The 27,022-nt window shown below is 37.2% G+C and overlaps 1 protein-coding gene across 2 annotated transcripts; it reads left to right on the forward strand.

Annotated features, from left to right (window-relative positions):
* The first annotated feature begins 396 nt into the window (after positions 1–396).
* Positions 397–6,370, forward strand: LOC107829545 (uncharacterized). Of its 2 annotated transcripts, none has more exons than XM_016656993.2 (7): positions 397–577; positions 3,155–4,006; positions 4,089–4,301; positions 4,375–4,467; positions 4,573–4,689; positions 4,769–5,169; positions 6,052–6,370. In XM_016656993.2, exons 2-6 carry the CDS (start codon positions 3,740–3,742, stop codon positions 4,919–4,921), a joined length of 843 nt encoding a protein of 280 aa, XP_016512479.1. In that variant the 5' UTR covers positions 397–577; positions 3,155–3,739; the 3' UTR covers positions 4,922–5,169; positions 6,052–6,370. The 2 variants fall into 2 exon arrangements, with proteins under 2 accessions (XP_016512479.1, XP_075085769.1); XM_075229668.1 differs by having other exon boundaries at positions 398–577; positions 1,332–4,006.
* The last annotated feature ends 20,652 nt before the right edge of the window (positions 6,371–27,022 follow it).

The following is a 27,022-nucleotide window of genomic DNA, read 5'->3' on the forward strand; positions in this document are numbered from 1 at the left end:
ATAGTCAGAAAAAACTTCTTGAGGATGAGGTTTTCAATGGCGGTATTCAGTGGCGACTAAATTTGTTACCACCGAATTAAGGGATTTGGAGGAGATTCCGCAAAGCCGCCACATAAAATATATAGTTTTTGTGGCAGACTTATTTATCGCTACAAAATATACTTTTTGTAGCGACTTTACATAGGTCGCAACAAATATGTGCCACAAAAAGGCTGAAAAAAATTTCCGGCTCAGAAAAAGTTTGGCTCCAAAAGTGTTTGTGGCGATTTATATTTTGTCGCCTCTAAAAGGTCTTTTGTGGCAATTTAGTCGCCACTATACATTGATTTTGGTAAACAAATGAAAAGACTCCCAAAAAGGACAAAAAATAAAATGAACAAAAAAGAAATTCTTACCTACCTTTTGGGTCAGAGAATCAAAAGTCCTCCCTTTCACTCTTTATCTCATTTTCCCTCGAAAGTAATCCTAAGTATACCCAAGATTCAAGAAGTTAACAAAGATTTCTCCAAATTTTTCATTTCCGTGGAAGAACCCATGTCCTAGGCCTGTTTCTAATTCTACTTGCACACCAAATTGGGTTAGTTTCTCTTTCTATTTCCTAAAATTTTGTGATGTTTTGTGGGTTTATTGATTTTTTTTTTTCCTATTTATTTTTTGATCCATCTCTATATATATGAATGGTTAATCTTGGGTATTTGAGTCTGAATTTATTAGCGAGTTTGGTTGTGTTCAAAGATGAATGTTTCGACTTTGCCGGTGGCAAAAGCTTCTACTGCTGAAGCTATGAAGCAAAAGCTTCTATTGATTCTCTCACTTCTATGTTCACCTTATTTTTCTTTTTTCTTTATTTGGTTTCTCTGTTCTTGCTACTGCTGGGGTGTCTAGATTTGTTTTTTATCATTGAATTTTAAATATTATTAATAAGTTAAAATTAAGCTAATAAAAGTAGTTTTGTGTAATTAAATTTCTGTCTAAACCTTTTAATAGGTAGTGTCTATTGTTTTTTTTTTTGTATGTAACAACTGAAATTATTTTATTTTGTAAAGCAACTACCTAATTAATAGTAGCAGTTATTATTCCTTATATGAGATGTGGGTTGAGAGTCTTTGTATAGTCATATATGTGAACTGGAATTCTTTTTTACTAGAAGTATTTTTGCTAGTATTTGTACACGGCCAGAATTGCATAGTTAAACACAAGCCTATATAACTTTGTTTGTTCTGATTATTGATCATATTACTCTTTTTACTTATTAATTGGTTGGATTTTTTATTGTAGAAAATAAATATGGATAAAAGTTGGTTAAATATTAAGGATAGATGTGACATCAGGTACATTGAAGGGATAGACAACTTTCTTGATTGGGCATACAGTCAACCAAATGTGAGTACCGTGATTCGTTGTCTTTGTAAAGGATGTAGAAATACCGTATTCAAGGCAAGAATCCAAGTAAGAAGAGACTTGTTGGGTAAGGGCTTTTGGGAGAGTTACAAAGTGTGGGACTTGCATGGAGAAGTGTTAATAAGAGTTGAAAATTCTAATGTTGCAAATAATGATGAAGTACAGGATGAAAATGTTGAAGAGGATAATATTCCTGAAATGATTCATGACGCTTTTGGGTATACGAACATGGAGGATATGAATAGTCATCCAAGGGACAATGAAGAGCCAAACGTGCATGCAAAAAAATTCTATAAGTTATTGGAAGATGCCGAAACGGAGATTTATCCTGGATGTAAGAAAGTGTCGAAGTTGTCTGATATAGTTAGACTACTTCACTTGAAATTTCTTAATCATTGGAGCAATAAATCTGTCGATGCATTGTTGAGCTTATTTAAAGAAGTTATTCCAGAGGGATCATTGATACCAAATTCATTCTATGAAGCGAAGAAAGTGCTTCGAGACTTAGGCTTGGGGTATAACAAAATTGATGCATGTGAGAACGATTGTATCTTATATTGGCGCGAGTATGCCAATACCGAATCATGTCCTAAGTGTAGTTAGCCAAGATGGAAGTCAAAAGAAAATGGAGGTAAGAAAGTAGCTCATAAAGCCTTGCGGCATTTTTCAATCAAACCAAGACTACAGAGATTGTACATGGCAAGAGAGACATCAAAAAAGATGAGATGGCACAAAGAGGAAGGTATTGATGACGGTGTCTTGAGACATCCGTCGGACTCCATGGCCTGGAAATCCTTTGACGATCGACATCCCACTTTTTCAGCAGAACTAAGAAATGTTCGACTAGGTTTAGCAAGTGATGGGTTCCATCCTTATGGGAACATGAGTACCAATCATAGTATATGGCCAGTCTTACTCGTTCCGTATAATTTGCCGCCATGGGATTGCATGAAGACTTCATATTTCATGATGACACTACTTATTCCTGGCCCTAAGTGTCCGGGCAATGATATAGATGTATACTTACAAACAATGATTGAAGAGTTGAAAGAATTGTGGGATATAGTCGTACTCGCGACCTTTTTAATATGCCTGAAAAGGATGATAGTGGTATAGAGATTGATGATGAAGCATTAATGAATGAAGAAGCTTATCAACAAGATGAAGTTGAATTTAATATGTTGCGTACCGATGATCAAGAAAATGATATTGTGGTATCTTTACATAGGGGTGATGTTGATCCACAAAGCATTACTCATAATTATGCAACTGAACAAGCTCAGAAGAGTGCATAATGCGGAAGATGATTTTATTAATGACAATGATATAAATATGTCAGAGGGTGAAGAAAGGGAAGAAGATGACATTGACATAGAGGACAGTGATGTGGAGTGACCAAAAAATAGATTTCTTATGTCTTTTTGTGGAGTTTTCTTATATAACTTTTGGCTGCACTTTTTTGTGGGACTTAGATAAACAGTGGTTCTTATTTGGAAGAGAATAATTCTATTATTCTTTTCTATTTGGATTGTTATATCTTGCTGGTTTTGATTCTCTTTATAAGAGAATAATTCTATTATTCTTTTCTGTTTTGATTGATATATCTTGCTTATTTTCCTATGCAGATCCGATATTTGGCTTCTTTTTCTCAATATATTTTTATTCAATCTAAAATTTCTCTATAGTTCCTGGACTATGCATAGGTTATGCTAAAATATGAATCTTTATTCATACTTCTTATATGATACTGCAGGAAATTAAATGACAGGAATTGGACGAGGTAGAAGTGGAAGGGATGGAAAGGGCCGTGGACGTGGCAACATTGGAGGATTTCGGACAGAAACGCAGCCACAAGTATCTCAGAGACAAATATTGCCACAAGTATCTCAACGACAGTCACCGCCACAAGCATTTCAGTCGCAAACACAAGCTTCAATAGAATCTGGATCAAGTAACTCTCGTCATGGACTTCGGATTGAGTCACACTCAAATCAGATTTTTGTTGAAAGTGCACATCCAACTCCGGAGATTGAAAATAGTGGCCCAGATTAGTTCTCTATTGAAATCGAATTATGATTTCAGTTGGTATTTCAGGGAGCAATATGAAGATTTGTGAAAATAATACATGTTGGCTATTACCTCTCAACATGTTGGTAACTATTTGGCTTCCTGGAAACTAGCCTTTGAATATTCATCCACATTTATTGAGCAAAACTTCCTGAAACTAGTGAATTACCATATGCTTTTTTTTAAATATCTTACCATATGCTTTTTTTAAATGCTTAAAGTGATTCTATAAAGCAAAATAACAATGATAATAGTGAATTAACAACGGTTTATGTGGATCGTTTGGGTCACAACTTCGTGCAACAAATCTAAGAAAGGCAGAGGGAAATATAAATCGTTACAAGTGGACATGAAAACGAAGCACGGAAGTAAAATTCCTATTGTCATTCCAGATGACATTATGAGAGCCGTGGGTCCTGGGTCTAGGGATATTGTTAACTATTGTGGCTTGATTATGCGAAGCACTATCTCTTTTAGAGATGGTAATTGGCAGGCAATAATTGCAAAACATGGAGAAGCAATGTGGTTGAAGGTTAAGGTAACAATTTACTTTCAATGTCAAATTGACTTTTGTGTCACACGTTATATTTACTTTCAATAGCTTTACATATTTATCTTAGGATAAATTTGAAGCTAGTGGTATGCGACAACATGTGTTGCAAGCTCTTGTGATCGACACTATGCAAAGGCTTTTTAGAGCATGGAAGACTCGACTGCATGCTGACTACTCCCTCTATGATACTGATGAAGAGAGATTGTCTCATAGGCCAGATGATATTACACCTGAAGATTGGGTGTTTCTGGTAGAACATTTTGGAAGTCCAGCATTCAAGGTAACTTGATAATAAAAATGCATAATAAATTATAATTTAAATGTTGGCTCTTAATGAATTTATTTAATTGCAGGCTGTGAGTGAGAGGAACAAACTAAACAGGGGGAAACAAATAACTAAGCACTCATGTGGCTCAAAGTCATTTGCTGAAGTAGAGGAATCGACGGTACAAATGCATTTACCCCTACCACTATATAATTATTTCTAATTCATTGATGTTATTATGAGGTTATAAATATAAACCATTTTCATTTGTTGTTATAAATCGTAGAGAAATCCTGATAATAGAACAAAGGCAGCACCCGATCGAGTTTGGGAACTCCAAAACACTCGTAAAAATGACCAAGGAGAATTGGTGTGGTCGGATCCAAAGTCACAACAAATTCATGTAATTTTCTGACATCAGTATTTTATTTTTTGTAATGTTCTTCCTATTTTATAGTATAAACTGTTATCCATAATTGTAGGGTCAGCTCCAAGAAATTATGGTTCAACAACAATTTGAAGAGAATGAGTATCCAATGAGTGCAGATGAGATTTTAACCACTGTATTTGTGAACGAACTGGCTATGTTCGTGGAAAAGGATACAGAAAGAGGCCTCCAAAAAAGAGCCGTGTGAAACAAGTAGACTTAGAGGCAAGTATGTCTTCTACTATGGAAAGTATGCGCCAACAGATGCAAGAGGAAATGAATAGAAAATTGCAAGAAGAACGTGAACAAATGGCAGCCGATTTGGAAAGAAAATTACAAGAACAAGTGGCTTCTAAGTTGCAAAGAAAACTAGAAGAGAAGCACTCACACATGGATATACAATTTGACAAAATGATCCAAGCGAAGGTGGATGCGATGATGATAAGAATGCAACAGGTAAACATGTATTTCTTGGGTGTTTGGATATTTACAGTGAAATAATATGGACCTTTATTCTCCCTGTTCACTTTAATGCTAGGCATCCGATGCCTTTCTCCCTCATTGTTTTGGCAATCTAAAAGTATAGGCCATTTGATCCTTTCCCTGTTTTGGTTTATTGTTGTTATAATGCATCGAGTTAGATTTGTCGAAGTGTGGTGCCATTAGGTCCTATTATTATCTACTTTTTTGTGAAAAGACCTCTAGATTATCATTTGCAAGCAGAATATGGTGGAGTTCAATTTCCATGCATGAATATGAGTGGCCAATAATATTTTTTACGTTCATAGAAGTCAGATTCTTTAGTTGTTTTTGGAAGTCAAGATGAGGAATGAACTTGAAATTACGTTATAGAGATTTTAGTTTCCTTGCTATGATTTTATCAAAGGTACTATAAGTTCCTAGCATTCTAAGTATTTTCTTCATGAGGTGCATAGCATATTTATCAGTTTTATCTTGTTGCTTCTTCCATACAAGTATAAGTTTGTAGATGATGTGCTATGTACCAATTAGTTTCTCCCCGAGTCTAAGGGATTCCAATAAACTAAGACAGCATAATTTTCTTCTCTAGATACTTTAAAATTTTAGTCCTTTTTATTTTAATATCGATGTTGGTAGTTATGAGAAAATGCAGTCAATCGTTTCATTTTCCATTTGTTCATTAATAATGAAAAACTACAATTAATTAGTTATTTAGTTTTCTAATTGTCCCTATGCATGAACTTGAACTATGTTCTGTCAAGTGAGTATCCGACCTCCCCTTTAGTACTTGACTTAGAATTTGCATTCCTTTTACATGTTGCATATACTGATAATGTGTGTCTTTATTTTTCTTAATAGCAAGGATGAAATATTCAACAGTGGGGAAATGAAGTTGCCCAAGGAGTTTTTTGAAGATGTTGGAGTACTTTGAAGATATTGGACTAGTTTGCTGACTATTCTTTTTGTATACGGAAGAATACATTGGCGTATATGAAAACTGTTTGTGTTTTGTTGTTTGTACGCACAATGATAATGTATTGACTACTTTATGTTGCGTTGACCTTTTAGCAATGAAAAGATTCTATTGTTCAGATTTCACAATATTAATGGGTTGTATTATTGTTTGGCGGTTAATATAAATATATGAATAAATTGTGTATTATTTTTAGTTAAAAAACTATTTTTCTAGTGATTAAATTTTCAAAGAAACCTTAGTCGCCACCAATTGTAACATTCAGTGGCGATTATTTCTCAAAGTCACTTTTTGGAAAGATCAAACCATACCATTTGTGGCGACAAAGTCGCCGCTAAAAAAAGGATATTTAGTGGCGACTATTTATGGTCGTCACGGATAAGTATCAGCCACTTAGTATACTCAACGACTACAGAGTCGTCGCTAAAGATCATTTATGGCGACGTTTTGACTTTTGGTGGCGCCACTAATAAGCTCATTTCTTGTAGTGTTAGAATATCCAAAAGAACAACGAAAAGCGCAAATTTGGATATGAAACTTCATTGAATTTTTTTGTTGATGTCTGTTTCATTTTAGTTGTTAGGACGACAAGTTACTGTATGATTCTAACTCTTGGAAAGATATCTCAGTCATGTCCTTTGCCTATCCATGTGCGCTTTTTTTCCACAGTTAATATAAGCTACTTCAAGAGTTGAGTAGAGTCTACTTATAACTTTTTGTATGCAAACTATTGTATATTACGTAGCAATTATTTAATATATAAACAAATCCTCAACTCAACTTGAGTAGTGCAGTTCATTGTATGTCAATTAGTTGCAGAGCAAATTAATTTTCTTTTAGTATTAGTGTTATTTTTTCAATAACTTCTATAATCGGAAGAGTTAAAAGAGAATAATACCATGAAGATGGAGTATCTGATTATATTTTTGGTTAACTGGGAGTTAGAAACACAATAAATTTAAGTCACATACTAATCTTTGTTATTCAAACATACATCTCATCACCTATCATTCCAATTCTCACTTATACTTTTAAAATCTAGCTCAAGTAAAGGTGAAAGCTTAAGGTAATATTTTGTTACTTTAACAATCTATAATAAAGTTCAACTTATTCAAAATTTTTATGTTATGACCATTGCATTTCTGTTGATTAATCTAAAATTCCTTTTGAAGACTTTTTAAATGGTAATTAATGACTAATTAGATAAGTATGCAAGAAATAATAAGGTGATTGCAGTAGATCAATCTCTCTCTATATATATATAGATAGTTGTTGTTTAGTTTAGGTTTTAGTATTAATTAATATTTTTGTCCTTATTAGTTGATCTTAGTTTGACGGTCTGCATATCCTTTATGTAATATTATATACAAAACAATATTGGTAAAAATAAACCCTTTCTTGCTTTTCCATTTCCTCAATGTTTCACCTTCTGTTTCTCAATGTTTCACTTGCTTATCTAGTTTAATGCATGGCATTTTTTGATTTTGTGCCTCATGAATTTGTTTTGAAAGAAACTGTTGGAAAGATCATTATTGTCCCCATTTTGTTGCTTAGTCTCTCTAGCAAATATCTTTTGTAAGGGAACTAGACCCTATTAGTTATTATAGATTCTAGAGTGCAGGCTTTAGTTAGCTTGGCTAATTTTATCTATTCTTCTTTATTTGCTAAGTTTCAAAATGTTTTTGTTAATTATTTTTTTGCTAAATTGTCATCTTGGTTCTTTGATCAATGTTCAGTGATATATTTTTTTTTCTTCTTAAATTTAGGTTGTTGGTTTTGCAATTTGCATCCTCATCAAGAAGAGACACACATTGGCAAATTTTATTTGAGAGCGCAAAGCAGTGAAATACACTTTACAAGGTTAGTTAAGTAATACCTAACATGTTTCTATCCAGCCATATGATTTTTCTGCTAATATTATCTTGAATAATCTGATGATTTTTAAAGCCTCTACTAGATTACCTGTGGTGAACTTAAAGTTGGGTTTGGCCTAAGATAAGTGTCATGACTAGGTAAGAGATTCTTATTCTCTTTATTGTTTATTATGCTATTAGCCTATTACTATACAAGAACCGATTTTTAAAAATTACTCTTGATTTTTAGGGTATATTTGTTAATTATATTTAATACTTAAATAAATCTATATTTTAAAATCTAATATCACCATTGATTTTAGGTTTTCAAATGATCCTTCCAAGGCTTGGATGGATTTACCAAGGTACATCAAAGAGTATATTGATGGTGTTCAATATTTTTTGGATTTTGCTTATTCTGATGGAGATCTTCAGGGCGAAGAAGTTCAATGCTCGTGTGCAAAGTGTTGTAACATCCTTGGTGTTGAAGGAATGTAGTATATGATCATTTAATATGCTACAGTTTTGTTAAAGGTTATACAAGATGGATTAATCATGGGGAATGGGAAATTCCAATGGATGTTGATGATGATATGGATGAAGATAATTCGTATGATGACATTGATGGGTTGTTGAATGATCAATTTAGAGATGTTGCACAAGAAGGAGTTTATGAATGCCAAAATGAAGATGCCAAAAAATTCTATAACTTAGTTGATGAGGCAAACCAAGAATTATATCTTGGTTATAAAGGATTTTCTAAATTATCATTCACGATCCGTCTATATTTGTTGAAGTGTCTACATGGATGGAGCAATGAGTCCTTTACTTCCCTCTAGAGTTATTGAAAGAGGCGATGTCCGAGTTGAACATTCTTTTATCCTGCAACAATGCCAAGTCTTTTGTAAAGAATCTAGGTCTTGATTATAAGAAAATTGATGCAAGTCCCAATGGTTGCATGCTATTTTGGAATGATCATAAAAGTGATGAATATTTCCATGTTTGTGGAGCTTCTCGATACATTGAATATCCTGAAGTAGATAGCGACCTTGATCCTTCCAAAAAAGATCATCGTGTTGCTGCTAAAACTTTGAGATACTTTCCGTTAATTCCTAGACTCAAGCAGTTATTTATGTGCTCAAAGACGACATATAAATTGAGGTGGCATGATGAGGAGCGGTCTAAAGATGGAAAGTTAAGGCATCTTGCCAACGACAAGCATGGAAAGATTTTGATAGCCTTCATCCAGATTTTGCAAAACATTCTCGCAATCTGAGACTTGTCTTGGCAAGTGATGGATTCAATCCATTTCGGACCATGAGCACATCTCATAGAACATGGCCAGTTGTCTTAATGGTTTACAATTTACCTCCTTGGATGTGCATGAAACAAGAATATTGCATGCTTTCGTTGCTTATATATGGGTCGCGATCTCCTGAAAATGATATTGACATTTATTTGTAACCATTAATAGAAGAGTTGAAGGTATTGTGGGAGTCAAGAGTTGACACATATGATGCTTCAAGAAATCAAACCTTTCAAATGCGAGCAGCTCTTATGTGGACAATTAGTGACTTTCCTGCATATTCTATGCTATGTTATCTGGGAAGGAGAGAGGACAATGTACTCGGGTGAAGTCGAGCTCGAAGATCGATCTGACGCCTAACACCATCAGCCAAGATCGGCACATGGTGATTATGATCTAACCCGAAGCAATGTCAAAGTTATCCATAGAAACCATCAGATTTGCCCTCGCGTTTACCGAAGGTATAACCGGTCCTGTTTCCAATGGCCTCGAAGAAAGCTTTGCCAACTCATCCGACAAGGGTCTATAATTCTCGCCATTAACCAGTCATTATGGCAGAAATCACGAAAAAGGAAACCAATGGTTAGCGAATCAAGCGCTTTTGCCTTTTATAGACCAATAAAATAATATTGTCACGACCCAAAATCCATAAGGGTCATGATGGCACCGGACACCACTGTCAGGTAAGCCAACAATAATTACTTAATTGGGTTCTTATTTTATTATTTTTAAAATCGTATTTTTCCTTCAATTTAAACAGTAAAGAATGGGGATTTACAGAGTAAATAATAATATTTTTAACAAATTCAATACAGAACAACCCATAATCATCCCAAAATCGGGTGTCACAAGTGCATGAACATTAACTAAGAATATAAAATAAAATATAACTGTTGTCCAGAATAAAAATTGGACATGAAAAATGTAAATACTCTGAAGGAGACTCTTTAGGCTGCGGGTCGACAAATGAAATGCAGCTCACCTAGGTCCCCGCATGTATACACGCCTATGCTCTCACATGGCCTCTAGACATATATGTACCTGCACAAAAATGTGCAGCAAGTGTAGTATGAGTAAGTAAGCAACGTGTACCCAGTAAATATCTAGCCTAACCCCAGAGAAGTAGTGACGAGGGGTCGACATCGACACTCACTAGTGGTCCAACAACATATGGTACAATATTGAGGTAGCAAATATGAAGCAGAGTAAGTAAGTGAAATAGACAAATATAGATCACGTGGTACAAATCCCCTCTCTTTATGAGGAACTCAAAATCTTCATTAGAAATTCCCTCCTTAAGCGGAGCATATATATAGGTATAGTGAAACTCATCAAGTGGCTACCGTAATTCAAATATGGAATTTACAAATACACTGGCTTCTTGCCAAGTTTTACGCACGATTTCATGGGAATGTGATATAGGAAATGCCGAGACGTACGGCCCGATCCAACATAATAATAAAACTGTGCACTGCCGAGGGTCGAACGGCTCGAACCATATGATAAATCAATTAACCTGCCGAGGCGAATGGCCCGATCCCATAAGAAGTGAAATACAAATTCCTGCCGAGGCGAACAGCCCGATCCCATTAGAATAAGAAGGTTTAATGGGTCCTTGACCCCACTCACGAATAAACATGTGAGTTGTAATTTATTTAATGAAAACCTTTCGATGAAACATATATATACCAGAGCCATGCCGTAAGATTTCGATGAAACATATATATATACACCGGAGCTATGCCGTAAGAGGAGGAATATTATCTGATGTCTAATCGTGAACCCGTGAAGTCTCTACAATAGCAAGCCTAGTCTCAATATAGAAAGTAAAGCACGGGAATTAATAAGCGAGAGACTACTCAAATAGTACAGCTATAGCATGATGTGAACCTAAGTCTACCCGGACAATAACATGAATGTAGCGATGTATGGGCTCTCGTCACCTCGCGCATACGTAGTCCCCACAACAAGTAGCACACATCAAACATATCACCTAGGGGTAATTTTCCCCTCACAGAGTTAGACAGGAGACTTACCTCGCTCCGAAATTCCATAACCGGCTCCAAAGCCTCTCTAACACCTCAAACCGATACCCATCGCTCCAAAACTATTCAATAAATGTGCAAATTCATAAATATATACTCTAATACTCATTATAATTTAATTTACAATAATTTTCAACTCCGCTCGAAAAGTCGATAAAAATCACCCTCGGGCCCACGTGCCCGGATTCTAAAAATTTTCGAAGATAAAGACTACCCATAGAATTACGAGCTCAAATATATAATTTATTCTTAATTTCATGCCCAAATTCGTGGTCAAAATCCAAAAATATAATTTCAAGATTTAACTTGCAATGGAAGAGAATAACTTACCTTGGCATAGATGATGGAAACCCTCACTTGAAACTCTCCAAAATCGCCCACCCAAGTAAAAAATGGGAGAAAAATGGGCCAAATCCAGTTTTAAAGGAAACCTCACTACCCAGTTCAAATTCTCGCACCTGCGGATACTTGACCGCTTCTGCGGTTCCGCAGGGGCGGTAATTATTCTGCTTCTGCGGAGATGCCCCCAGCCGCTGCTTCCAATTCTTTGCCTTCCCTTAAGCAGGTGCGGCCTCGCTTCTGCGGCGAGATAACCATATCTGCGGTCTCAGCACTGCCCAACTAAAATAGTACTTGCGCCCCTCATGGCCGCTTCTATGGCTTCGCACCTGCGGCCAATACCTCGCAGGTGCGGTTACACCAGATACCAGCTGCCTCATCATTCCTTTAGTCCAAAAATTGATTCGTTGACCACCCGAAACCACCCCAAGGCCCTCCGGACCTTAACCAAATATACCAACACATCCTAAAATATATTACGAACTTATTCGAGGCCTCAAATTGCGCCAAACAACATCGAAACTACGAGTCACCCTTCAATTAAAACTTAATGAACTTTGAAATTTCAAACTTCTATAGTCGATGCCGAAACCTACCAAATCACGTCCGATTGACTTCAAATTTTACACACAAGTCAAAATTGACATTATGGACCTACTCCAACTTTCGGAATCGGAATCCGACCCCAATATCAAAAGGTCCACTCCCAAAAAAACCTTCAAATTCCAAATTTCGCCAAATGACCTCCAAATGACCTACGGACCTCCAAATCCACATCTGGACGTGTTCCTAATAACAGAATCGCCATAAGGTGCTATTCCCAGACTCAAAATCCCAAACAGGCATCAATAACATTGAAATGCACTTCAACCCAAATTTAAGAAATTCTTCCAAAATGCCAACTTCCATAATAGGCGCCAAAACGTTCCCGGATCATCCAAAAACCCGATCCGGACATGCGCCAAAGTCCAAAATCATCATACGAACCTGTTGGAACCTTCAAATCCCGATTCTGAGGTGGTTTACTCAAAAATCAAACCTTAGTCAATTCTTCCAACTTAAAGCTTCCGAAATTAGAATTTTCTTCCCAAACCAACTCCGAACTTCCCAAAATTCAATTCCGACCATACGTGAAGGTCATAATACCTGAAGTGAAACTACTCAAGGCCTCAAACCGCCGAACGATGCACTAGAGCTCAAAATGACCGGTGGGGTTGTTACAAATACCTTAAAAGGTAGATCTCCCCTAATATATAAAGAGGACTTGACAATTCATTATGGAGATTGTAACATACACTCATAAGCAATACATTATCGTTATATTATTTCTTTGCTATCTTGGTGTCAATCAAAGTACATTCAACCCAAGGGTTGCTTGCATTCTTAAGCTGAAATCATCCAATTCATGTAGTTTGCAGTTATTTTATAGCTATTTATTTTAATTATAATCTAATTTATCTCTTTGTATCAAGTTAATCCATATGTCCTTATAACCACTAACAAATTCAATTGTTATTCGATTTTGAGGGTAAATAGTTTGGCGCCCACCGTGGGGCTAAGGATAATAGTGTTTATTTGATACAAATCTTCATAACACACACTACTTCACACTTGCTCTTTGAAGTGTCTTTGATTTTAGGCTAAAAATGCCAAACTTTCAATTAGCACCCCTACATATCGACAACGAGTCCGGTCATCAAGGTGAGAATAACAACATAGCGCCCGGTAACATAGGGCCACACACAGACCCGGCTGGAATTTCAATCGCATATCCGATTGATGTTAATTCACATGTGGCTATTGATGCCAACTTGACTACCGCCCCAGAAAAGAGCATCTGTGGTGGGGCCCGATCGACAGCTCGAAACACACAAAATGATAAAGAAGTCCGGATCCGCCTATGGATGATCTTCGAAATGCTGCAAGCTCAACAGGTGGCGATAGCTCAGTTGCAGTGCCAAAGTCAGATGTCGGGCAGGGTTGAACCCATTCCGCCCCGTGAAGTCACTCGCAGAAATGAACCAGTCGTGGTAAGGTCAAATGAACAAGAATAGGGTACTAACCCCAAGATTGTAAAGATGCTTGAGGAGCTGACAAAGCGGATAGAATCAGGGGAAAAGTGAATCGAAGCCAACAACAAAAAGGTGGAAACCTACAATTCCAGGGTAGATCAAATCCCAGGAGCACCTCCGATATTGAAAGGACTCGATTCCAGGAAGTTCGTGCAAAAACCTTTTCCTCCGAGCGCGGCTCCGAAGCTGATCCCTAAGAAATTTTGTATGCCCGAAATACCTAAGTGTAACGGAACGACTGATCCAAACGAGCATGTAACCTCTTTCACATGTTCCATCAAAGGGAACGACTTGGAAGATGACGAGATCGAGTCTGTTCTACTGAAAACATTTGGGGAGACCCTGTCAAAGGGAGCTATGATATGTATCATAACTTACATCCTAATTCTATTGACTCATTTGCTATGCTTGCAAACTCTTTTGTAATAGCACATGCTGGTGCCATCAAGGTCGAAACCAGAAAATCGGACCTTTTCAAAGTCAAACAGAAGGATAACAAGATGCTCAGGGAATTCGTGTCACATTTTCAAATGGAACGAATGGATCTTCCGCTAGTCGCTGATGATTGGGCTGTTTAAGCTTTCACTCAGGGACTCAATATTTGAAGCTCAGTGGCTTCACATCAACTGAAGCAGAATTTGATAGAATACCCTTGCATTATCTAGGCTGATGAACATTGATCCTTTTATTCACGATCTCTCTTGACTCTGTCGAGGGTTCTGACGGGATAAACAAACTTCGAAGGGGCCTCGAGTTGGTCATCTTTGACTCTGATTTTTGATTGATACCGGTAATGGCAGGGTATTCTATCGGAAGAGCAATGGGTCCGAGAGGAACCCCGTAAGAAATGAAATGATAAATGATCAAGGTCGAAGCAACCGGGGGCTCATGACCAAAAATAGCTTCGACAGGTCCATCGGGCCTAAAGAAGCGTTGAGGCTATCGAAATACAAATTTAATGTCGATGCTGCCACCATCGTATCAGCTATTGGGTGCATCAAGGATACCAGATGGCCTTGACTTCTACAATCCGATCCAGCTCAAAAGGATCCTAACCAAATGTGCAAATACCATGGGACTCACGGCCATAGAATGGAAGATTGCCGACAACTAAGAGAAGAAGTAGCCCGACTATTCAACAATGGGCACCTTTGAGAATTCTTGAGCGACCGAGCCAGGAATCATTTTAGGAACAAGGATTCTAACAAACAGACAGAACAAGAAAATACCGAACCTCAACACGTTATTAATATGATCATCGGTGGAGTCGATATTTTTGAGCTTTAACATTCCATTCAGTGGTTTGAGACTTTGAGTCGCTTCATATTATGTATTATGACCTGCGTGGATGGTTGGTTTTTGTTTTTGAGCGGTTCGGGATTAATTTCGAGGAATGATTCTCATTTTAGAAGTTGTAAGTTGGATGAGTTAACCAAGGTTTGACTTTTGGGTAAAAGGACTTAGAATCGGGTTTTGATTGTTCCGATAGGTTTATATGATGATATTGGAATTATACGTATGTTTGGATTTGGTTTCGGAGGTTCGTTGAAGAATTCGACACTATTTGTTGAAAGTTGGCAATTTGAAGAACTTAAGAGTTCATAAGTTTGACCAAGAATTGACTTTGATGTTATTGGACTCTAATTGGTGTTCCAATATTTTGAATAGTTATATATAGTTGAATTTAATTTGTGTGCAAAGATTGGAAGTAATCTAAAGTGTTTAAGTGTGATTCAGACACTCTTTTGAAAGAATGAAGATTTAAAAACTTAAGAGAAATTCTATTCGATTTGAGCCTCGATTCTTTGTTGTGATGTTTCTAAGGTTGTTTTGAGGCTTTGGATAAGTCTGTATAATGTATTTGTACTTTTTGGTATGATTGAATGGGGTCCCGAGGGGCAGGGGTGTGTTTTGGATCATTGGTTGTGAAACTAGTTAAGTTAAGGATTTGAAGTTTGACCGTGGTCAATATCGGGTCAAGATGACCTATTTTTGGTGTTTTAAGTGCACGAGTGACGAGCGCAAAACCGGTGTATAAAACTTAGGCTCACTAGTCGGATATAGTATAGAAAATATCATATCCACAGGGATTGGATTTAAATAGTATTTTCGTAGCTTTTAGTTTAATTGATATAAAAGATGATCAACAATTTTGATTTGTGTGATTTAAAACTAATATTAATTAAGAGTCTAAACTATTGGCTAATGACAATCGCAACAAGAGTAAGCAAAGAAGATATCAATGGGAGAAAATAGGGGTTGATTGGATAGGTGCAAGATACTTGTTTGGGAATTAACTCTAGTTGATTCACTTCTAAGGTTCAAGTGAGTCTCTCGAATTCACTCAATTATAGTTCAAACGTTCAGTAGAAACTCCTCTCCCAATTAAGTCTCAACCTTGCAATATAAACTAAGTTAAGCTCGGTGAAAATATGCAAGAATTCGTAGTGGATTGATCCTTAGGAGAACCTCTTTTGATTATTCTCCTAACTAGGTCTAAACAGTAATTCAACTAGCCTCTTTCGATTACTAAGAAGAATCAATGAACTCAACCAACAAGATAATACAAAAAAAACATCACTAGTTACGCCTCTTTCGATTACATAAACATGTGAATATATATGCAACAATTAAAACACCCAAAATGATTCAATACATAAAAACTAGAGTTAATATCCACAAACAATTCTCAAAACACCAAATCCATCTATCCCTAAAGAAGAATTACTCCATAGATATGGAGAAATTCATCACAATTAAGTTTAAGTTAAAGGAAAACATAAAACAATCCAAACCCTTGTCTTGAGTGAGGATTGAAGGATGAAATCCTTGTGCTCTTGCTTCTACCACTTCTCCTTAGCCTCTTAGGTCTCAATTATGTCAAAAGTGTCAAACATACTATTTTTTCATGTATATATACCAAGTAGGGTTAGGCCCAAACAAACACACCTTCTCCTTCATGAAATAGGAATTTTCCCAGACAAGACGTGTGCGACCGTGCACCTGGGGAGGTGCTCGTGCATTAGGCCGCGCACTTTGCGTAGCGTCTTGCCTCATATGCGCGCCCAGTGCGCGATCGCGCACCGGGTGATGCCCGGCTCGATTCTTCATTTCTGTCTTTGAATGCATTAGTTTTCGTTGATCCCCGAACTTGATCTCAACTAAGTCCTTGGGCTTTTACTCAGAGTTCAAAGCTCCAAAATAGCGTGAATTCATCCTATAACATCTACATAGCTCGGAATCACCCCTACACGGCATAAAACATAAAATTAGTCCAAAACACTAGCGATTAAAGCTCAAACGCAATTAAAGTGCAGTGAATTAGAGTACGACAAGCAACAAAAACACACAGTTATAGCCTACCATCAACACCCCACACTTAAACCATTGCTCGTCCTCGAGCAATCAAACTACACTTTATAATGACACGACCTCCTTACACAACTCTCATAACTCATCATACCAAGAATATTTAAAATAGACTAAGCAAAATAGTGTAACATCTTCACCTCATGATTTGACTCAAAAGTACCATGCAGTATTTAGAACCCGCTCACTTACTCCAACATAGATGTCAAGCATTACCTTTACTTCATGAATCAAGTGCCCTCACAACAAAAGAGAGTAGTTCCACACACGCTAGAAATTAAGAACAATTAGGAACTCAGATAGATAGAATTCACTCACTCTCAGAAATAACATTTATATGCCACAAAGGATGAACCATAAGCTTGCCGTAGTGTATTACTCCACTAATTGAGATCATTCAGTCAAGGATCAAGTAGGACTTTAATTGGTTGTAAAGTAAGCTGCAGGACGGGTAGGATACAGTTAGATATAAGAGTGACTACACCTCCCTAAGCACTTTAATACATACACTTTAACATTCAAAACCCCACACTTATGTCAAACGATAACTCCATCTTCACATCAATATACATTAACTCCCTACTTCTTTAAGCACAATTACATCAAGAGTTACCACTATCAAAGAATATTTTCCACAACCATACAATTTTTTTTTTCTTTTACAATTCAAGTGGCTCTTTTTTTTTTTTTAAAACAGTGCACCTTTCTCCTTATTTCAATAGTTCTACTCAAAATCCAAACCAATCACCCCACACTTCAACTTTTACACAGTTCATAACAATTTCAAGTGCTCATGAGAGGTACATGGATCAAATAGATGGTCAATTCAAATAAATGGGTAAGGCTTGTAATGTGGTTGCCAAAGAAACAAGATTATAGGCTCAAAGAGGTTAACTAAGATATATAACTATCAGGTGGGTAAACATATATCTGGCTCAACAAAGAAATTCCTATATCACTTCCAAGACTGAACAAAACTACTATTTCTCTTTGTAAGCACACGGGGCATGTTCTAGATATCATATGCAATGCACAGAATGCCACAAACCTCACACACACATGTCACATAACTCACTCCGGATTAGACTATCAAGACTCTAGTCAAAGTAGTTAAACAAAGTTAAACTTATACAAATTAAAGTACTTATGCAAGAGTCAAAAACTGAGCTTAAGCGTCACAACTAAAGCACTTACTATTCTTAGGGCATTATAAAGTCAAGAGATATTTCTTCTAATTCAAATCATAGCACAAGGTTTCCTACTTCTAACAAAAAATAAAAACTAACTACACCCGGTTCAAACAAACCCTTGGAAAAGAACCACGGCACAAATAAAAACCAAGGGGGAATTATTACACCAACTACAAAAGAAAATCTTTTTGTCTTTTTCTTTCGAATTTAATCCCTCAAGAAACCTGTCGATATGATATCCATCGTCGGGAAAAATTGAATATTTTAAAATTTGTATGCTTTTTTTTCAATTTTTTCTATCTCTAACTACTACAACTAACAAAAAGAAAACTAATATACATACATACATACAAATGTCCCCCACCCCACACTTTAATTTGTGACATGTCCCCATGACACACAATTAAAAAGTGTAAGGTAGAAGAAACTTCCCTGAATCTCTAGTCGGGGTCTGAGTCGAAGTCGGGCTCCATTCTTCTCGCCCGAACTAGTGCACACATCCATGCAGACAGCTTCTTCTCAGCCTTCTTGGGGTACACCCCACACTTGTCTTTCTCAATCCCTGAAACCTTAACTTTCAACCCTTTCACTCTCCATTCTACACTCGCAGTTGGCTTCTCCTTCCTCACCCCCATCTCCACGTTCATCTCAAAAGTCATCGTCTCCTCACCCACTCTAAGCATGAGCTTTCTATCATGTATGTCTAATATTGCTCTGCCTGTTGCTAAGAATGGCCTTCCAAAGATAAGGGGGACCTCTTTGTTCTCCTCCATCTTTACCACAATGAAATCTAGAGGAAAAACAAACTTATCTACCCGAACTAATACATCTTCAACTATCCCCTCAGCTTTCAAAGTAGTTTGGTCGGCTAGCTGTAAGGAAATTGGTGTGGACCTTATCTCTCCAATCTTATGCTCCAGCTTCCTGTAAATAGACAAAGGCATTAAATTAATTGAGGCACCGGAATCACATAAAGATTTATCAAAATTTAGAGTGCCTAACGAGCACGGTATAGTAAAACTCCTTAGATCTCCACACTTTTGTGGGAGTTTGTTTTGCAATATTGCGTTGCAATGCTCTGTGAGCTTGACTACCGATGTCTCCTCAATCTTCCTTTTCTTTGCAAGGATCTTCTTCAAGAATTTTGCATAAGCTGGCATTTGTGAGAGAACTTATGTGAATGGCAAGTTTACATTAACCTGTCTCAGTATATCTAAGAATCTCTCAAACTACTTGTCCGGCTTCTCTCTATACAGCTTTTGGGGAAAGGGTAGAGCAGGCATATGCTCACTCTCATTAGATTCCTCCCTTCTTGAAGTTTCCTCCTTCTTTCTTTTTCTCAGCTCCTTTCTTACCTTCTTCTTCTTATCAACTACATTTTTCAGCTGCTCCTCAACTTCTTTTTCAGGGACCACCTCTTTTTGGACTGGGGTGGGTTCTTTCAACACTTGACCACTTCTCAAAGTCACATCATTTACCGTCTCTTTGGGGTTTCTCTCAGTGTCAGCTGGTAGAGTACTTAGGATTCTTTCAGACAATACAATTGCAATTTTCCCCACTTGCTTCTCCAAATTTTGCAACCCAGTGCGTAGTTCTTTGATAGCAGCACCCTGAGCATTTAGCCTCTCATCTGTCTTGACAATAAAGGACTTCATTAGATCTTCTAACTCATACTGAATTGGCTGTTGAGGCTGAAATGGCGGCCTTGGTTGATTCACCAAACCAGGAGCTCCTTGAAATCTAGGATTTTTTTGTTGCCATGCATTTGTTGTACCACCAGGTGAACTCCATGAAAACCCGGGGTGCTTCTGACCCATTGCATTGAAGTCATAATTCCCAACAACATTAACTTCCTCAATAGAGGCTTGGCACTCATGAGTATGGTGTCCTCTTCCACATATATCGCAGGGTGCATGGGGCTCACTATGTATTGAAGATAAGGTTAGCTTCCTTATTTCCTTTGTCATGGCATCAAGCTGTACCTGCACAGATGTGTTAGCGTCAACATGGTGAACCCTAGTTGTTCTTCTTCTTTCAGCAACTTCAGGGGGCCACTGATTTCCATCCTCAGACAACTCATCTAGAATTGTGACTATCTCTTCTGGAGTCTTTTTCATATATGGACCTCCAGCTGCATTGCCCAATGTTCTGCGTGCTGCTGGTGTCAATCCATCCCAAAAATCCTGGAGTTACATCCAGAGTTCTATTCCACTATGCTGATATTTACACACTATATCTTTGAACCTCTCCCAAGCTTCAAACACAGTTTCAGTCTCATTCTGACAGAAGTTATGAATTTCCCTTCTAAACTTGCCCGTCTCATTTGATGAGAAATATTTGTCAAGAAATCTTTTGGTCATCTTATCCCATGTTCTAATCGATCCATTAGGCAAGCTTCGAAGCCAATGCTTTGCATCGTCTTTGAGGGTGAAGGGGAATGCCATTAAGTAAATTGCATCTTATGACACACCATTATATTGAAAGGTGTTCATAATCTCCTCGAAGTCCATCAGATGATTATTTGGATCTTCGTTCATCTTTCCTCTAAAGACATAAATGTTTTGAAGAGTTTGGAGCAACCCTTGCTTCAGCTCAAAATTATTAGTTACAACTGGAGGTGGTCTCACACTCGATAAGCCTTGGTTGTAGACTAGTCTAACATAATCTCCAAGTGGTCTCCCAGCACCGATAGCTATATTTCTGATTTGGTCTGCAGCCACAGGTCGATTATGAGAAATTCTTCGAGCCCTCTCTTCTTTATAGAAAAGTTGTACATTTCGAAGAGCTGTCTCCTCAGCATCTCTTGCAGCTTTTTCTCTTTGCTGGGCTGCCTCTCTTGTAGCCAAATCAACATTCTATTTCCCTCCATAACTTCTTTGGTTGAGGATTGCCCAACCTTCTTATATTCTTGGGGATATTTATTTCCTTCCTCAGTTGTCGCAGTTGCCGCAGTTGCTTCTCAATTTCTGGTTCGTAAGGTAGCACTTCTTTCCTAGAGGATCGAGTCATGCACCAATATAACCTGTAGCTTGCGCACAATTAAGGAACCCCAAGCGTAAAAAGAGAAAAATAAAATAAAAATAAAAAATTCCTGAATTAGCACTACAAACTATTTCCAACACTATTGATTGCCAATACCCGACAACGGCACCAAAATTGACAAGCGCAAACCCGGTGTATAAAATATCGTATCCACAGGAATTGGATTTAAATAGTTTTTTCGTAGCTTCTAGTTTGATATCCAAGATGATCAACAATTTAGATTTGTGTGATTTAAAACTAAAATTAACTAAGAGTCTAAACTATTAGCTAATGACAATCGCAACAAGAGTAAGCAAAGAAGATATCAATGGGAGAAAATAGGGGTTGATTGGATAGGTGTAAGATACTTGTTTGGGAATTAACACTAGTTGATTTACTTCAAAGGTTCAAGTGAGTCTCTCGAATTCACTCAATTATAGTTCAAAAGTTCAATAGAAAATCCTATCTCGATTAAGTCTCAACCTCACAATATAAACTAAGTTAAGCTCGGTTAAAATATGCAAGAATTCGCAATGGATTGATCCTTAGGAGAACCTATTTCGATTATTCTCCTAACTAGGTCTAAATAGTAATTTAACTATCCTCCTTCGATTACTAAGAAGAATCTATGAATTCAACCAACAAGATAATACAAAAAAAAAATATCACTAGTTACGCCTCTTTCGATTACATAAACATGTGAATATATATGCAACAATTAAAACACCCAAAATGATTCAATACATAAAAATTAGAGTTAATATCCACAAACAATTCTCAAAACACCAAATCCATCAATCCCTAAAGAATAATTACTCCATAGATATGGAGAAGTTCATCACAATTAAGTTTAAGTTAAAGAAAAATATAAAACAATCCAAACCCTTGTCTTGAGTGAGGATTGAAGGACGAAATCCTTATGCTCTTTCTTCTCCCACTTTTACTTAGCCTCCTTAGGTCTAAATTATGTCAAAAGTGCCAAAAATACCATTTTTCCATGTATATATACCAAGTAGGGTCGGACCCAAACAAACACACCTTCTCCTTCACGAAATAGGTCTTTTCTCGGACAAGACGTGCGTAGCCGCGCACTTAGGGAGGTTCTCGCGCATTAGGCCGTGCACTTTGCGTAGTGTTCTGCATCATATGCGCGCCCAGTGCACGGTCGCGCACCTGGGTGACGCCCGACTCGATTCTTCGTTTCTCTCTTTGAATGCACGAGTGCCCGTTAATCCCCGAACTTGATCCCAACTAAGTCCTTGGGCTTTTACTCAGACTTAAAAGCTCCAAAATAGCGTGAATTCATTCCATAATATCTACATAGCTCGGAATCACCCCTACAAGGTATAAAATATAAAAGTAGTGCAAAACACTAGCGATTAAATCTCAAACTCAATTAAAGTGCAGTTAATTAGAGTGTGAGAAGCAACTAAAACACACAATTATAGCCTATCATCAACGAGCAGGTTTCGAATGAGTTTTGGATGCCAAAACAAAAACATTTCACTTATGGTTTGTGTCTCGGAGGTTCCGAATGAGTTTTGGGTGCTAAAACATTTATTTTCTTATTGCTGTTTTTATTTTTCTGGTCCCTGAAATTTTCATATTTATTTTAAAAATTCAAAACATCATATCTTTCTCATTTTAAGGCCATATTGGGTGATTCAGGAGGCTATCTTGGGTGTAATCTCGCAAGGATTATGTTGGGATTATCAAACATAAGTTTTGGAATCATCTAGGACCAGATTAGGGCTAGAATAGATTCTAGGTTTTTACTTGTTTCGGAATTTAGTTACTTTTTCTCACAAAGTTTTGGAGTTCAATTTTGGGCGATTTTGGAGGAAATTTTCACTACTTGAATTGCGGTAAATATTTTTTACTCAAATTTATTATTATTTCATGATTCCAATCTCGATTTTAGTATTTGATTAATGATTTGAATTGGAGAAATTCAGGATTTTAGTAAAAATGTTCTAAAAGATAAATTGATGGTTTGAAGGCCGATTTGAGTTTGGAATTGAATGATTTTGGATGGTTAGACTCGTATAGAAATGGGTGTCCAGATATTGTGAGTTTTGTTGGATTGCGAGGTGCGAGCCTGGGGCTGACTTTTTTATTTTAGTTAAAGATTGAATATTTATTATCCGGAATTGTTTATGGCTTTTATTTATGATATGAAGTTATTTTGGCTAGATTCGAGCTATTCAAAGGTGGATTTGCATGGGAATGGCTTAGTAGTAGATTGATTTAGCTTGTTTGAGGTAAGTATCTTGTGTAACTTTGTGTTGGAGAACCTACCCCTTGGAATTTGGGTTGATTGTACTATTTGAATTATGTGGAAGACGTGTACACGAGGTGACGAGTGTGTACGCGGGCTTATATGTGGTATTTGATCAATTTAGACTCTTAGACTCCTTTCATGCATTTAATTGAAGTTGTCATTTCATGTTATATTCTCTATTGTTAGGTTTTCTCTTACATGCTTTATTTGAAGTTGCTAGTACATGTTCTATCTTTTAATTTCAAGTTTACTCTTATATGCTCTAATTGTAAATTCTAGTTACTTATTGAATTCATGCCCTTAGCCGTTACGTGCCTTAATTGTTAATTGATTCTTTCCAACGATGTCTCTATTTATGAACTGTCATCACTTGCTATTTGATTTTTTGAGCTACCATATTACTATTTTATCCGCTTTGTGACTTTCTTTGTTTAGTTCCTTTATTGCATTTAATTTTGTGATACGCCGTAGTTGGTTGTAGCTTGTACATTTGATTCATATTATTTGGGTATCGGGTTGCACGCCGCAACGGTATTTATATGAAAGAGACATGGTATAAAGAAATAAGGATGGAATATAATGATATGGTGGGATTGGGTTGCGCGCCGCAACGGGTTTGATATGTTATAATTGTTTTTGACTGCAAAGTTATCCTCGATTGTGATTCTCATTGTACATTCTATGTTGGAACAACTTGTTGGTTGAGTGGTTATTGTTTTTCCTAAAATTATTTCACTTGCAATTTTGTCCTATTTGGGTATTTGTTGTTATTCTTGTCTTGGGATGATTTGGACTTCTTATTGTAACGACCCGGCCGATTATTTTGAGTATTTTAGCCCCGCTCCCCTATTTATTGCCTCCTCTATGTTATAATGTGGTGACGTGACATGCCGGGGGTGTTTGGTTTTTACTTCGGGTGAGTTTCGGAGTGAAATGGGACTTATAGTCCCTAAGTTGGAGCTTTAAGTTGAAAGAGTTGACAGTAGTTTGACTTTTATGTAGACGACTCCGAAATGGAGTTTTGACGGTTCCAATAGCTCAGTATGGTGATTTTGGACTTAGGAGCATGTCCAGATGTTACCTTTATTGAAATCGGGGTCGGATTTTGATTTCGGAAGTTGGAATAGGTCTGTCATGTCATTTATGACTTGTATGCAAAATTTGAAGTCAATCAGAGTTTTTTTGGTATGAATCGGCATTAGTTTTGGAATTCAGATGTTCATAATTTCAATAGGCTTGAATTGGGTTGCGACTCATAGAATTGATGTTGTTTGATGTGGTTTTTGGCCTCGAGTAGGTCCGTTATGTGTTTTGGAACTTGTTGGTATATTCGGACGGGGTCTTGTGGGCCCCGAGTGTGATTCGGATTGAATCCGAAGCATGTTTGGACTTGTTTGATTGCTGAAGTGTCGCTAGGACTGGTGCAATCGCACCTGCACCTTTTGGGTTGTAGGTGCAGCACCGCAGAAGCGACGCTCGAGCTGGAGAAGCGGATATTGTCTTACCCAGCTGGGACCGCATGTGCGGTCCATATTCTGCAGAAGCGGAAGGGCATCATAGGAGCGGAGTTGAGTGAGCAGGGGAAGTACCGCAGGAGCGGTCGAAACTTCGCAGATGCGGGCTCATAGAAGCGTTAGCGCAGGTGTGCTTGGGTATCCGCAGATGAGCATACTCAGAACATAAGTCATGGCCACACCTGCGATGGAATTTCCGTAGGTGCGTAGCCGCAGGAGCGGCTGTTGGCCCACAAAAGTTAGATCCCTCGGCAGAAAAGGCCTAATTTCGAGGGTTTGATCTCATTTTCATTTTTGGACCTAGAGATCTTGGTTTGTTGTTATTTTTCATGATATTTTCAAGGTAATAATTGGGGTATGAAATTATAACTCAGTTTTGGCTATATTACACAAATCTATTATTATTTTCATCATTTAATTAGTGTTTTGATTTGGAAATTTGGGGAAAGATTTGTGAAACTACTTAGGCTAAATTTTGGGGATTTGAAAGGCGATTTGAGGTCGGATTTGAGTAATTCTTGTATGGTTGGACTCGTTACCGAATGGGTGTTTGGATTTTGTAATTTTGGTCGGGTTTTGAGATATGGGCTCGGGTTGACTTTTTGAGTTGACTTTTTGTTTCTTTGGAAAGATCGTAATTTTATTGTTCGAAATAGTTTCCTATAGTCTATATTTATAGTATGGAGTGTTTTTGGCTATATTCGAGCCCTTCGGAGTTGGATAATCAAGGGAATGGCTTACTAGTGAATTGAGTTAGCGTGTTTGAGGTAAGTGTCATGCCTAACTTTGTGTGGGAGAATTATCCCTTATGATTGGTGTTGTTTTGTGATAATTGTGATGTGTGAAAGCCGTGTACGCAAGGTGACAAGTGTGTACACGGGCTAAATGTGGAAACTTACCGGTTTTAGCTATGTAGATTCCTTTCATGCCTTAATTGAGTTATCTTAACATGTTATATTCATCATCATTAGTCTATTTTTACATGCTCTACTTGTCTTATCTCTCACTTGTTAACTGCTCTACATGTTTAGTCGAAGTTCTTGTTTTCTTTATTCCATATTCATTATTTATTGTTGAATTCTTTACCTGAAGTTGTTATTCTTGGAATATCTTGTTGTTGAAATTGGTATTGAGTTATAAAGGTCGTGATTCACATTTAGGCAAAGTGTTAAGTTGCGAAATACTATTCATTGAGTTATTCACTTCCGGTTGTTATTGTTGAGACTCTAGTATATATTGTGGTTGATCTATGGGCTATTTATTGTGAAACACCATTATTGTTGATTTCTTTGGCAAGTTGTGATATTGAGAACTTGAGGTGCGATTTGTGATACGTTGTGATATTGATACGCATACGGTGGTATAAGGTTTTGGGGTTAAAACGCATGCGGTGAGATAAGGTGGGCTTGAAACGCGTGCTGCTAGTAGGGGAACTACTTGAAGCCACGCGGTGTTATAAGGTGGGCTAAAACGCGGGATGCTATTTTGGAAAAATGATTTTCAAAACTAAATGCAAGGCTCCCGCGGAGATATAAGGAAAGCTTTTGAATTGTTTTTGTGATTTGAGACTATGAGGCGGTACCTCGATAGTGACTCTTGTTGATAGTTCTCCATTACTTCACTTGTCTTTGGTTGTTTCGTTTCCTTGGCATAACATTCCTTGGTTTCTTTCGTGATGCATTATTTGCCTTAGTTCAAAGTAGTTAAATCTTGGATATCTCTTACTTTATTTCATTTTCATTGTTATTATTATTACACTGTTAATTACTCGCTCTATTTCTTATTTATTCCAGTAGGGCGTTTACCTGACCTATCACTACTCTACCGAGGTTAGGCTTGGCACTTACTAGGTATCATTTTAGTGTA

This window comes from Nicotiana tabacum, chromosome 14, assembly GCF_000715075.1.
Source record: "Nicotiana tabacum cultivar K326 chromosome 14, ASM71507v2, whole genome shotgun sequence".
Classification (NCBI taxonomy): Eukaryota; Viridiplantae; Streptophyta; class Magnoliopsida; order Solanales; family Solanaceae; genus Nicotiana; species Nicotiana tabacum.

Excerpts from the sequence above, each read along its gene's own strand:
- LOC107829545 (XM_016656993.2), top strand. The coding sequence starts at position 3,740 with ATGTGGATCGTTTGGGTCACAACTTCGTGCAACAAATCTAAGAAAGGC. Across the intron at positions 4,468-4,572 it reads CTGAAGTAGAGGAATCGACG|AGAAATCCTGATAATAGAAC; the intron begins GTACAAATGCAT and ends TATAAATCGTAG. Across the intron at positions 4,690-4,768 it reads CAAAGTCACAACAAATTCAT|GGTCAGCTCCAAGAAATTAT; the intron begins GTAATTTTCTGA and ends CCATAATTGTAG.